The sequence below is a fragment of the Elephantulus edwardii genome, unplaced genomic scaffold, assembly GCF_000299155.1.
Source record: "Elephantulus edwardii isolate Elephantulus edwardi_28Jun2011 unplaced genomic scaffold, EleEdw1.0 scaffold00106, whole genome shotgun sequence".
Classification (NCBI taxonomy): Eukaryota; Metazoa; Chordata; class Mammalia; order Macroscelidea; family Macroscelididae; genus Elephantulus; species Elephantulus edwardii.
In genome coordinates this window covers 3072801-3087371 of record NW_006399856.1, presented here as the reverse complement: position 1 = coordinate 3087371, position 14571 = coordinate 3072801, and the positions used below count along the sequence as shown (strand labels likewise).

At 48.5% G+C, this 14571-nt stretch overlaps 1 protein-coding gene across 1 annotated transcript in view; it reads left to right on the top strand.

The window, feature by feature from the left end:
- Positions 1–296: 296 nt before the first annotated feature.
- The window catches only part of IGFBP2 (insulin-like growth factor binding protein 2, 36kDa), a 44826-nt gene continuing 30551 nt past the window's right edge, over positions 297–14571 (top strand). Inside the window, exon 1 of the mRNA XM_006891912.1 lies at positions 297–720. Within this exon, the coding sequence (XP_006891974.1) occupies positions 297–720 (424 nt within the window). The remainder of the gene's footprint in view (positions 721–14571) is intronic.

Sequence of the window (14571 nt, the reverse complement as noted above, 5' to 3'; positions counted from 1 at the left end):
GAGGGAGAGGCACTGGAAGAATCTGGGAACACACCACCAAGTTCAAAGTAGGGGTAGGCAAGAAGGCGTGCGCTCCCGCACATATCCGTGCGCGGGAGTGTTGGGGGAAAAGGGGTGGTCTCCAAAAGAGGGAGGGGAGAAGGCAGGGGGCGGGGAGAAGCAGGGCTCTTTAGGACCCGGCTGCGGCTGCAGAGGAGGAGAAAGCCGTGGTCACAGTGTGGCTCCTGCGTTCGTGGAGTTGAACCACCTGTCCGCCCGCCCGCTCGCTCGCCGCCGTCGCGCCCTCCACCGCCAACATGCTGCCGAGACTGGGCGGCCCCGCACTGCCGCTGCTCCTGCCGCTGCTGCTGCTGCTGCTGCCGCCGCTGCTGGGCGCGGGCGGCGGTGCGCGCGCCGAGGTGCTGTTTCGCTGCCCGGTCTGCACGCCTGAGCGCCTGGCCGCCTGCGGGCCCCCACCGCCCGCCGCGGGGTCCGGGCCTGACGGCGATGGCCGTGCGCCCTGTGCCGAGCTGGTCCGCGAGCCGGGCTGCGGCTGCTGCTCCGTATGCGCGCGGTTGGAGGGCGAGGCGTGCGGCGTCTACACCCCGAGCTGCGCCAAAGGGCTGCGCTGCTACCCCCATCCCGGCTCCGAGTTGCCCCTGCAGGCGCTGGTCCAGGGCGAGGGCACTTGCAGAAAGTACCGGGACGCAGAGTACGGCGCCATCCCCGAGCAGGTTGCAGGTAACACGGGCTGGGCCAGCTAGTTCGCACAAACTTGGAGGGCGGCAGGGAAACTCGTCTGGGGGCCCTGTGTAGGGAAGGTGTGTGCCGGAGTTGAAGGAAGGAGCAGTGGAGTCCTGACCACTTCTGGTAGAAAGGGGTCCTGGCGGGGGCCAGGGGGACCTGGAGTTCTCGCGTACACAAGAGCCCAGGCTACTATTTTGATGGCAATGCACCGGGAGAGAAAAGGCGCCCCTGCCACCCATATTCTTCCCACGAAGCAACGTACCCTGTCTTATATTTTGGTGGGAAGATTTAGCAGGGAGGGGGGTTTTGATGAAATGTATGGTAATATGAATCTTGAGAAAGGTTTGGGGTACAGTTTGAGTTACTGCTGGGGGGGGGCGGTAGCAGTTGATTGTGGGTCCTAGAAGGGACTTCGAGTGAGGGAGGGGGCGCTGAAGACTGCCCAGGCTTAGAGGGACTTTTTCTGCTACTGGGATTGTGAGAGGGAGAATAAAAGGTTTGTTGGCACTTTATAAGGTGGGCTACTTAGGAGAGAAAGTAAATCAATTCTTATTCATTTCGAGGAGGCCTCTGGCTATTGTTTTGAATGCAAAAATAAGGGGGGACTGCGGCGCGCATTTGCGAGGTGAGGAGCAGATCCCTGCAGTTGAGTTAATGTAATTTAAGCCCTCGGATCGCCAGCTGGAATCTTGGGGCCGGGACAGACAAGCATGCTTGTTTGGGGGACCCCGGGGCAAAAGGCAGAAGGGTCTCAGGCCTAGGGAAGCTGTTATTCTGGGGGGTATGTTTGGCCCCGTTCCCTCCTAAATCCGAGGAACCCTTTCTACCCGGTAGAATGGGGAATCTCTGGGCTTCGTAGTAAGGAGAACTCACTTCCCAGAAGTTCTTCATCAAGCTCTGTGGATCTCTTTTTTTCTTTAATCACAAACCCCTCCAGTCCTAGTTGTAATTCTTTTCTTTCCCCTTGGAGACAGTGGTGGTGAAATGTGCCCATTGCCTGCGTGCTGCTGCTGTTTAAAAAAAAAATCAGGTTTCTCAAAGGAAGAAAAAAAAAAACGAGTACATTTCACACATACACCTTCAAGACCTCTCCTCTGTGCTTATTGTCCTCCCAGAGTCCTCCTTCAAGCTAACCTCTCCTCCTGCAACCCTCTTCTATACCGGCTTTTCTGGTTCACTATTATCTCTCCTCTGTTCTCTTTGAGGATGGAATTAGGGGTCAGAGTTGAAATCTTTTTTTTCTCGTTGACCTTGAGTGTTGAGTAAGTTGGAGCTTCTAAGGGGAACCTCGAAACTCCGAAACTCCGTTCTCCCTTCTTGCTTCCCTGCCCTAGCCGGAAAGGCCATTAACCCTTCTTGCCTCCCCCTCCTCTTGGGAAGGATAATGAAAGGAGAAGATTCCACAAAGGTCCCTTCCCTGCAGGATGGCCTTCCCCATTCATACATTCCTTCCTTCTCTCTGTCCTTTTCTCCCTCTTTCCAACCCCCCACCCCACCCCAAAGGCAGTTTCTGATTTGAACGCTGACAAACTCAACATCTTCATCAGCAGGGAGAACTTTTTAAAAGGCCTCTAAGTTGGCAAAATAGTTTGGATTTGGATTGTTTTAATAAAAAAGTGTGTGGTACGTTTCCTCCTAAATGTTTTGGCGGGAATATTTTTGGTTCATTTTTTTTCTGACCCTTTACTCTTACTTCACTTTATGTTTGAAAACCAACTTTTTTGTTCCCAAATTCCGGCAGCAGGTTAGGGAACAGATGTGGGGTGGATCCCCTTTCACGTCTCCCGAGAGAGCCTGGAGCAGAGAGGGGGGTTGGCTGCAGAGCCCTGGGACAATGGAGTAAATTCATGGGAAGAATGTCACTCTGGATTATAGGGGGGGGGCCGGTCTGGGTCTCCCTTCCGCCAGCTTGCCCCAGCTGCTTCCCCAACCTTCTGCATTTTTTCCTCTTGTTCCCCTAGACTGGGAAGAGGGAACACCAAAGATTTGATTTCTGCAAGTGAAGGTTAGAAGCTGGAAGTGGAGGCTGAATGGGGACCCAAGAAAGTTAGAACCTGGAGGTAGAGGCTGAATAGCCCCCAGGAAAGTACCCAAGGACAGGGGTAATTGAAACAGTAGTGGGGGCACTGGAGGGAGAGACCTGGGAATGGGGAGGGAATACAGTGGAAGTTAGAAGGTCAGGGCTGGAGCAGGAACCCATGGGAAGAGGGGGGACAGAGACTGGCAACTGAACTGTTTGAGGGACCTGCGCCCTGAATGCTGCTGCTCCCACCCCCTTCTAAAGGATCCCCTCCACCCCGCCATTCTTCCTTGTGCAGGTTGCTTTCAAGAATTTTAAACATACCCTCTTATTTCCAGCAGCAAACCCCAGCAGTTCCGGCTTTGCTCTTAGCTCTTTTGTCTTTGTTCCCAGGACTCAGGGGCTGTGTTGCTGGCTTCCTGGGGATGGCAGGGATGCAGGGGTGGGGGTGGGCATGGCAGCAGGGGTGGGGGGGGTGGTGGTGTGATGAGCCGGGATCCCAAGGAGGTGATGGACTGGCACGCGTTGGCTCAAAGAAGCTGAGAAGTCAGACTGGAGCCAAGGGCTAGGTAAGCGTGGGAGGAGAGCCCGATAGCTGCCTGCTGTCAGCGGAGCGTCGGACAGTGGAGTGGTAGATGCGACCAGAAGTGTCTGGGGAAGAGGAGAGAGTGGGTCAGGATCAGGCTGGGCTCTTTCAAAATTCAGGGCCTCCACTTGCCCCAGGCGGGGCTGGACGACTTCCCTCAGCGTCTCCCCTGCCTGGTCCAGTCTGTACAATGCCTGGGATTATGTCGAGGGGCGGAGCCTCCCAAGTGGCCGTCTAGCCCGCTGAACATATAAAGGTGCTATAGAAAAGTTCAGTCATTCAGAGTCCCAGGGCAGCAGGCCTGGGGAGGCTTTGCATTTGCAGTTACTGGGGGAGAATAAAGGAGGGGGGAGGAGGGCAGAGGCGAGCACTGATTTACAGTGGTTCAAAAAAAGGGGTGGAGAAGCAACGGGACTTCTGGCTCCCAGCGCTGCTTTGCATCTTGTCTTGCATAAATTTGCATACCGAGTTCAAAGTTGTAAAAGACTTCCAAAGAGTGGGACTCACTGTCACCGATTGCTGACACCACTACCTTCCGCCCGCTTCTGGACAGAACACCCAGAACTAGTTCTCCTGAGCCATTGCGCCTGACTCACCGCTGTGGGCTGCAAGGACACAGATGGGGGTAGCTGGGAGGGCTCCGGCCAGCGAGACATGCAGTTCCCTGGCCACGGAGCCGGCAGGGTGTGGCTTTGCACGCTCAGGCCTTGGAGGCAGGATGGCTCTGAAGGATGGTTCCTCTGGTCCCTGACCAGCCAGACTCAGCACAAAATGTTCTTGTCCACCGCCTGGGGCTGCTCTTGACCTTGATGGGCTGGCATTTGAGAAGTCACAAAATTAGGGGCCTCTTTATCCTCTGCTCCCTATCCACCTCCCAGATGGATCCAAAATGTTCTCCTGATGATTCTTTTTATGTGGTAATAATGAGCATTCCCTTTTAAGATATTTGAGGAAAAATGGCCTATGTACACACAAATGATTAAACACTTGATTACAAGCTAAAAGGTTAGCAGTTCAAACCCACCCAGAGGACCCATGGAACAAAGCCTTGGAGATCAGCTTGTGAAAGGTCACATCTTGGAACACTCAGTGGAGTACAAAAACAGAGCTAAGGACCCAGCCCAGGCACAACAATTTTTTTCCTTTTTAAAATTGAGATTTTAATGGAAGTTTATAGAGAACTTGGATTTCCGTTCATTCACTGTTGCACATTTTCCTCCCTGCCCATTCCCTCTCCCAGTTTGCCTTTCTCTTTGGGAACAACAAAAAAAAATTCTTTCATTTGTTGTACAAAGGTCCAAAAATTGGTCTCTTTTCACCTGGAACAACAAAGGTAGGAGGACCAGGAAAAGGAGAATATGGAAGGAGCGGCTAGTTAACGTCTATGAAAAACTGCTGCCTCTGACAAAGAATTGTATGATGTGAAACTATCACTACTGAACGTTTTCATCAAAGAGTCCATGGCAGAATGCAGATCACAAGGGGGAAATGAAGAACAGAATTTTAAATTTTTGTACTATAGCGTTTCTGGAGCTATTCATATGAACTTATGGAACTATTGCCCAGGGTTAATTGTTAAACCGTAAGCCAAATAGCCCTTGAAGTGTTCTTAATGGTTTGACTTAACGAGTAAAAAAGTCCTCTCTTAAAGACTATTAATATGGAATAAAATTGGCAGCCATAACTTGCAAGATTAGAGAGAGACCCTTACGGTCAGTCAGTTTAGGTTAATGAGGGAGGAAGAGTCTAGAAAAGGAGAGTGAGAAAGATTGCACATCTCAAAGAATATAATCAGTGTAGAAACTGTTGAATTAGAGAACGCCTTGGTATGTGTGGTGTGAACAACAAAATAAAATTGAGAAAAACAGACAATAAAAAACAGGGCCAAGGAATCTGAATCAGAGGAAGTGGTAAAATCTATAGACAATGAAACCATCTGTAGTTATTAGTTCAAGAGCACAGTTGTAAAAAGAGTAAGGACCTTGTGGGGATGGTCATAGCTGAACTTCCCCTTGCAGCATCAACAACACAAAACCAATTCCCATGCGCTCACCCAGGTCCCCTATAGGCCCACACCTCTTTCTACTCATCCCAACACCAATCTTACTGATTTACTGGCTCCCGAGTCCAACGTGATAGTTTATAAACCACACAGAATGATATTAGGGAACTTAAAAGGCTGTATAACAGGTGAATAGCAAAATACAGTTAAAATTTCTTATTTTTTATTATTATTGTCCATGAATTTTAGACTTTGTAAAAGATAAAATGACCAAATTTAGATTTTACCACAGTCAAAAAGATAACAAAGAACGAACAGGAGCTGAAACGGCTAAGGTCGAGTGTCTGTTGTTGTTATATGCCGTCATGTTGACTGTGACACACAGAAAGCCCTCTGCACACAACTCTGGGTCTTTCCCTTACCCTGTGCACCTTCATGATCTCTGATAGGCTCAAGTCCACTGTGAGTTACAGTCCTTGTGTCAAGTCATCTGTCTTGTTCTCTCTCTCACCCTCTATGAAGCCATAAAAAAAAATCAACCTCAGGTAGAACTTGAGGGAACAACCTACAGAAGCTAGGAGGTCAAGGTCAAAGAACTGCAAGGTCGTGACTCCCAAGGCAAAGGAGTTTGAGCAGAATCTACAAACAAAGGTGAACTTTTTGTTTGTTTAACTTACTTTGGTACAGAACTATTTTTTTTTCTTTTTTTTTTTTCTATAATTATATTTTATTAATTTTCATAAACATTTACAGAGATTTTGGGCTTCCACTCATTCATTGTTGCACTATTCTCTCTACCCTCCTCCCAGTTTGTTCTTGTCCAAATGCCACAGTGCTTGTCAAAGCCAGTTCTGATTAATCTTCTTTGTCAGTGTATCCTTTGCCATTCCCTATCACTCCTCCCTGAGAGAGACTTCACCCTGAGTCATAAGGAAAAGGGGACGGCGTATTCTCTTAGCTACTACCTGCTGAAAAGGGACGCTGTGGGTTTCAGGGTGAAGATCTTCTCTCACTACTCTAAAGGGCCCCTTTGGCAGTAGGAAACACATAGACTATTATGGAGATTGATTTTGGAATTCAGATGCACTCTTATTGATTGTGCTTGGCTGTACATGTACATATCCTTCAAGATGTATCATGGGGGTGTTGCAACCTAGAAGACACAAATTTGACTAACAAGTTATAAGTACATGAGTCCAAAAATTATGGAAAAGTAAAAGAAAAGATTCTTTCATTGTTTTACAAACCCTCCCCCAGGTCCCCTCCTAAATGTGATCATAAGCCCCTCAGCCGGGAGCCTCAGAGCTTTAGGCCAATGTTAACAAAACTTTCATTCCTGCCAAGTATGGTCTCCTCCCCATCGTCCTCCAACACACTGGGACAAAAAGCACTTACCTCTGGGTCAGTGACGTAGCAGTGCCAGGTCTGCTCTGTCTCACACAGGTCTCTGCTGTGGCTCCTCCCAGAGGCCCTAGTCTGGCGTAAGAATTTCTGATCTCGAAGGATGTGGTACATTCTCTTGCTACTGCTCTGCTGGTTGTGAGGTTTTTCCAGTTCTGCTACTGGATTTGCCCAATGTAATGGCAAGACTAGCCACACCCTTTGTGGATAGGCTAGCGTGTTGTTGTTATGTGCTGTCGAGTTGCTTGCGACTCATAGCGACCCTATGTACAACAGCCCTAAACCCTGCTCTATCCTGTGCCAATCGCACCGTCTCTGACACACCCATCCCGATTACCCCAGTCACTGAATCAGTCCACCTCATATCCTCAGTCCTTATCCTCCTGCGCTGTCCCTCCACCCTACCAAGCATGATGTCCTTCTCCAAGGACCTGTCCCTCCTTGCAGCATGTCCAGGCTAACATAGGTTCGCATATTCCCGTCCATCCCCGTGGTAAAGGAAGTCGATGGATAGAGAAGCCCTTTTGGACAATCAACCCTTCACAAGAACAGTAGTGCTTGGTCCGATTAGATACTTGAGCTTTCCGGCAGGCAAAGTGGAAAAAAAAATTAATTGTTTTCATTCTTCCTTAGCTTGCCCCTAAGCATTTCGTTTTGAAATTAATTTGTCAAGCAAATGACACCTTTGGATTAAGGGCTTTGTTAGGTGCAACTGAGTGGATTCCTACTCAGTCGACTTACAGGACAGAATAGAACTGCCACAAAGAATTTACAAGGCTATAATCTTTACAGGAGTAGTTCTCTGGCTCTTTTTGTCCTGGAACTGCTGGTGGGTTTGAACTGCCAACCTTTCAATTCTTGCATGGATTTTTAAGCCCTACAAAAATGCCCCTAGGCTAATTGGAAGCCAGAACATATTCAGTCAGTAATCGTCATGTGTTCCTTTGAGGGCTTTCTTTGAAGAATCAATTTTTTTAAAAAATTTTTATTTCTTAGCCCAGTTGCCAGGTTAACTCCTGCTTGGATCTCAGATTAGCTGTTCCCTTTTAGTGAACAAGAGCCACAGACCGTGGGACCTACAGCTGATAAGTATTAATAGGAGGAGGGTGTTCAGAGAATTTCTGGCTCTCATGAGATGAAGAACAGGGTAAAAACAGTACCAGGAGTAAAAGCAGCTGCCCAAAGAAAAGGAGACAGGAAGGGCAGAAAATAAGCAGGCTGTTATGCCCACAGTGCTGTATGTGTGTGTGTGTTTTATTTTAGTTTGTTACCTGGAAATATATCCGACAAAACATTTGCTGTTTCAACCAATTTTACATGGACTTTTCAGTGACTTTAATTATACTGACCAGGCACAGTGGATTCTGTTGTTTGTCAAACTCATAGCTGACCCTCCGGTGGGTTTTCAGAGGCTGTAATTCACATGGGAGGAGAGTGCCCATGTTTTTCCTGCTGAGATGGTGAATTCTGTCTATCAGAGAAGCACCATCTTTCGGTTGTCAGGACATCTCCCTATGGACTACACCATCAGAGGAGAGGAGGTGAAGAAAAGCCTGTATTTGGGAACTGCATTTGACCTTGCCCTTCTCATGTCCTCCGCCTGCTGTGTTCACCCCTGCTTTCTCTAATCGTCCTCCTAGCCTTTCTTCTTTCCCAGGCTTCTCTTTCTCATGCCTCTTCCACTGCTGGCCTACAGCTAATACCACTGATTGTTTTTGAGTTGATTCTGATTTAGACTGACTCGTACACCTTAAGAATATTGTTTAGCTATTATTTTGGATGCAAATTGTATGGGCACAAATTGCCAGGCCTCTTTTTTGCAGCTCCTCTGGGTGAGGTGGAGCTGCCAGCCTTTAAATTAACACCTGGTTGCAAATATCCTCTGGATGGAAAATGAGGAGGTGGATGAGGTTCATGTCAAAGAAACATCTAAAATACACGGACTTCTTCAGAAATCCAGTGACTGGGGATTGACATGTTGGAGAAAAGGAATCATTAAATGAAGAGGGTGGTCGACTTGCCACACAGCAGCTGGGCATTGTGGGAAGGGGCTTCTGGAGTAGATGAGATGGTGATATCACACTAAAGGGCTCAGTGTTTGGACTGCATGTGCTGGGGTTCACCCTTTTTATTCCCACCAGGGGAGCTGGTGATCTGGCTGGCCGATGCTCTGGGCCCCTCTGTCTCTCTCTGCTATCTCTGAGGAGCATTTAGCTGAGAAGAGATCCTTATCTCATCTGTCTTCATTCTGTTGGGAACCAACTCTTTGCCTTCCTTACAACGTCCTTGGGAGGGAGGCCTGAACACCTCCATTTCTCAGATGTGGACAACTCAGCGCCCAGGCAAGGGGCATGAATGTCATCCATCCATCTCTGCGCTGTGGTCAAAGCTTTAGTCAGAAACAAAGCTTCTCTAGCCCACCAGTCAATAACTCGGTTCCCAGGCCTGTATTAAGGTAGTTAGTGCCTTGGTTTCTGAGTGCTGCTGTGGCACAAGTACAAGTGGACGGCTTCGGAGAACAGAAATGGATTTTCTCACAGTTTCTGGAGGACAGAAGTCTAAATGAGAATCTCAGCGATCTGGAGCCCTGATGCCCTTGTCTCTTCAGCTGGTTGACCGCCTGCATGTGATGCATGTGTCCTGTTCACTTCTGTGCTTGCCTGCCTCTCATTTCATATTTTTATTTTTTGTTGTGTACTGTCGAATTGGATCCGATTGGCACTGGAGGAGATTGCCCCTCTTTCTCCAGCGAGGCATCTGGTGGATTCGAACCACATGTCTTTGGGATTGCAGCGTGGCTTCTAGCCACTAGGCCACCAGAGCTCCCTCTGCCTCTGGTTTCTGTTTGCTCTTCATAACCCAGAAGTCATTAGACTTCAAACCCACCTACGAGGAAACCTGTTGTAGCAAACAGTTCTCATTCCCCGAGTCCACAGCTGCATTTCTAGTCTTTCCAGGTAAGTGTAAGTCGGGGTGAATGTAGGTTAAAAATGACTGGATGTCACCTAATGAGAACTACTGGCGTATGATCTAATCGACAGGGTGACGTCCTATTTCCTAACAAGATTTACCCACAGGTATTGGGGTCAGGATTACAATCCATGCTTTGATTGAATCTACAATAAGCACTTAGTTTGTAAAAAGGGTCATTGTTATTGTTATGTGCCATCGAGTTATCTGTAACTCATAGCTACATACAACAGCTATATACCCTGCTCTATCCTGTGCCAATCTTATTGTCTCCAACACACCTACCCTCATTACCCCAGTCACTGAGTCAATTTATCTCATTGAGGGTCTTCCTCTCTTGCACTGTTCCTACACCCTCCCAAGCATGACGTCCTTCTCCAAGGACTGGCCCCTCCTTGCAACATGCCCAGAGTATGTAAAATGAAGCTTCAGAATCCTTGCCTCCAAGGAGCAGCCTTGGTTGCACCCTATCTAGGATGGACCTGTTTGTTCTAGCAGTCCATGGTATATTCAATACTCTTCTCCAGCACCACAGCTCAAAGGCATCGATTCTCCTTCTACCATCCCTAGTCGTTATCCAGCTTTCGTAGGCTCACAGAGCTGGCTAAATGAAACACAATATAAATCCAACTCAGCTGTGGCTCAGGGACCTCACAGAATGAAGCAAATCCACCCCTTAGGGTTTATGAGAGTGTAAACCTTTACAGAAGGGAACGACTTCATCTTTCCTCCTGAAGACCTGCTGGTAGGTTTGAACCGCCAACCTTTTGATGAGCAGCCCAGTGCTTACCCCACAGCAGCACCTGAGTTCCTTAGTGTAAGCCTGTCTGATAGTCATTGGTGACTGGCAGTCAGCAAGCTTGCTGTTCGGTACTCATTGGGGCACTTAATCCCTGAAGACTCCTTGGTTTGGAAGCCGTGCTCCCTGGTACCCAGATTGGGACTGGAAGGGACTCTGGGGTTCAGATGTCCTCAGAGCTCGAACACCTAGGTTCTCGTGCCAGCCATGCTGCTCCTAAGTATGTGACCAGCCCTCCACTCGCTAGTCAGACGATCAGAGAACACACAAGGCTGGCTCTTGCACTAGAAGCCACTTTCCCCTGGGATGACTGTACAGAGAAGACCAGATTCCGGAATGGCCGGGTCAGTACACGAGGTGCAGTTGTCAGAGCCGGCAAAGGTCCCGTGGCACGCATTTCCTGCTCCAGGAAAATGGGGCTTTCAGATCTGTCCTTTGAGCCTGGCATGCCAGAGAGTTGAATGTGAACCTGGCAAACGACTCGGATGTTCTATCCAAAAAGTGACGTTTTCTTGCTGCACCATCTCCAGAGTTTACCTCAGGCCTGAGTAGGGGAGAAATGATCTCTTCTGCCTGGCGCTGGGGGCGGGGGGTGACCCAGGTAGGGGGGTGAATACTCAAGAGAAAAATGAGGGTGGTTACCTGCGATCTCCCCTATGATCTAGTACCATAGTCCAGTACTAGTTGGTCTAGTACTCGCTGGTGCCAGAAAGGGCTCTGGACTGAGGGTCTGTCCACAGTGATGCCCATTCCCGTCAGGATTGGCAGGTTGCTAAGACAGCAGATGTGAGCTCATTGGGAGGTAAGGTCTCAAAAAGGCAGAACAAGTTCAGGTACTGAATTCCTAGCCATAGGAGTCTCACTAGATTTTCAGTGGCAGATTTTTGGAAGCTGATTGTCAAATCTTTATTCCTTGTCTGTTGGAAACCAACAGTTCTGCATCACCACAATGGGCAAGCCTCCACTAACTTTCCTGTGTGACTGTGTGAATGGTGCACCGGCTGGGAGTGAAGTCTGCATCTCTGGTGGTCTAGTGGTAAGGAGTTATCCACAGACACGAGGTGTGAATCCAGTTTGCTCGGGGCAACACCCTCCATTATTTACAGCCTCTGCAAGCACACTGGAGGGTCAGCTGTGAGTCAGTTCTCACTCGATGGGAAATAGCAAGTGTGGAAGGTAAGCATCCTACCACAGAGTCCAGTCACGACTGCCCTCCGCCAGCATGTACTTAGGGTGACATCGAGGATGATGGGGACAGCAGCACCTTTTATGTCAATGGGATGAACTGAGATGCATGAGAGTGAGGGGCCCTTTAGAGGCTAAAGGTCTTCACAGTTCTTATTAGATGCTACCTGGTTGAGTATGACTATAGCGACCCTATGAACAGCAGATCGAACCCTGTCCTGTCCTGTGCCATCCTGACACACAGAGCTGATTGCAGCAGTCACTGTGTCAATCCACCTGGTCAAGGGTCTTCTCTCCTTCTTGACCCTCTGTATTTCCTGGCATCATGTATGACCATCTTCATGGAATAAGCCTCACCTAGGAGTGGCATCCACTTCCTAAACAAGATGCCTCTGGAAACTCTGTGAACTTTGATAAATGTCCATAGTTACAGAAAAGCTTCAAGCCTTTTGTTCATAGGGTCACTATGAGTCAGGCTTGACTTGATGGTAGTCAATAACAGAAACATCTAAGAACCATTTTCCTAGTAGGTAGAGGGAAAGGAAAAGCTATTTTACACACTAGAAGGTAACTCAGGGAAATGTTTGTTTTCAGGTTACTACTAACAGTCTAACAGTCTTTAACCCACTTTAAACACTGTTCCCCCCCCCCCCCACACACACACACCTCCAGTACAGTGGGTGAATGTGTTTCCCTCCTGGAAAACGGCCCTTCCTCCCTCTGCCCCTCCTCTTCCCTGGCTCCTAACCGCCCCTCCCCCATCTCCCTCCCTCCCCCCCTCCAGAACAATGCCAGGGAAGAGACTTGCTGGCTTTGCTCCTGGGTGTCCGTCACTACGCAGAGGGAGCCCTTACTCAGAAAGCCAGCTCCCCCGGAAAGAGACACACAGAATCAACTGTAGTCAGGAATTTTTTCCTGCCCCCCCTCCCCCTTTAAGGGGGGTAGAGAAAGAGGACGTTTGGCAGCCCTTGGGTCTTCTGGCCACCAGCCCTCTCTCCCTTCCTGGCTGTTGGGAGGGAGGAGTGGAGATAGGGGGCAGGGGCTGGCCAGCAGAGGAGTTGGCCCCTGGCAATGCCTGGGGAGGTTTCTAATTAGACTGTGTCAGTAAGTGTGTCAGCTCATGTTCAAGGAACTGGGGGCTTGTGGGGCTTGCAATCTGAAGAAAGGAGGGGGACTGAGCCCCGAGGGCCTTGGCAGACGGGGGTTGGGGACAGGAGGTGTGCTCCCTAACGCACTGCTGAGTGGGAGCTGGGGGAGCATTCTAGTCAGGGTGACCCCTGTTGTGTTATAGAGAGCAGAGCAGAGACTGGGTGTTGGGTGAAGGACCAATTTGTGCTGCCACCCGCCAGACCTCCCTAAATACTATTAAAATGTTTTCTTTTCTAGACATTGTCCATTCTTACCAAAAAGTTCCTAGCTTTGCTTTCTTTAATTTTATGAAAATCCATCGAAGTCCAGTGCTTTTTTCTCAGCCCAACTTAGTGGCAGGATATGTGTATATAGGTGAATCAAAGCCATGTTCATGTTGAAATCTCGAGTCAAGCACAGAGCTGAACAGGGTCTGGTCTCAGTACTGTCATCCTGGGACTTTGTTCCATTGGACTCTGTTGTACATGCAGAAAAGCAGGGAATTAATTACATGCTGCTGCTTGGAAAAGCGGCTTTCCTCTGGGAGGTAGTAATTAAGGCATAACTTCTCAGAAATGAGCCTTTATACCACTCACTAGGACGTTTCTTTTAGTTCTGTTGTCTTTCCTGCTGCCTGGTGGTGCCAGGTTACCTCCGGATGGTGAACTTGCTTTCTGTGTGCAGGACCAAGATAAAGTTGTCCTGTGCCCTACCCCCTGCCCCCTGCCTGGGAAGGCTTTGTTATCTCCATAGCAACAGTGGGAGGGAAGCAGGTAAGCTAACAACGATGGGAACCGGTTATATGATTATAGAGACTCTTGAGGTTGGATGAGGCCCTCTGTTGTTCAGGTGATGGGCTCTTTCCCAGGGAAACTTGGTGGGCCTGTGGCAGTGGGGAGAGAGACCAGAAGGAATGAAGCTTCGATGCTTTTGATTGGGAGTTTTCTTTTGTATGACACCAAAGGTCAGAATCATGTCTGAATGGTTCCAAGTTATGAAGCAAAAGAATCAGAGTTTGGTTCTGACTCTGTCCCTGATGGTTCGGATAACTGCCGACTGGTTCTTATGCTGAATGTGGGAGGGTATAAGACATTATCAGCTTCCTGAGTTTGCTTGATGATAAAAGGGAAGTCATGCACAGAAACCCTTCAGCCCTGAGTAAACCTCTGTTAGCTATCAGTCTTAGAAACCCAGATAACCATGCACACCCATGTTCATCGCAACTTAGTTCACAATAGCAAAGAGTTGGAAGCAACTTAAGTGCCCTCAACAAACCAATGGATAGAGAAGCTGTCTTATATTCACACAATGCAATACTACACTGCATTGAAAAACAAGGAACTCATGAAATATTATACAAAATGGATGATCCTGGAGGACATTATGCTGAGTGAAATATCTCACTCACAAAAGGACAAATATTGCATAATGCCACTGTTGTAAAATGGGGCTGACCTACGTGTTGAGGGAAGACAGAGAATGAGGGGAAGAATGATGTATACTACATTGAAACAGATGAGGGAGAATACTGTTTAAAAGGGATATGTTATTAGGTATTGTCGTGACAGGAGCCCACAGTGAACACTGCATAGTGGAGTGCACTTGAGGGGAGGGATTGTATAACAATGAAAGAATTTTTCTTTTACTTTTCAAAGGGAAGAGCAAACCGAAGGGGAGGTTGGGGAGGGAGAAAAGTGCAACAATGAATGAAGGAAATCCAAAGTCTCTGTAAATTTTCATTATAATTGATACTA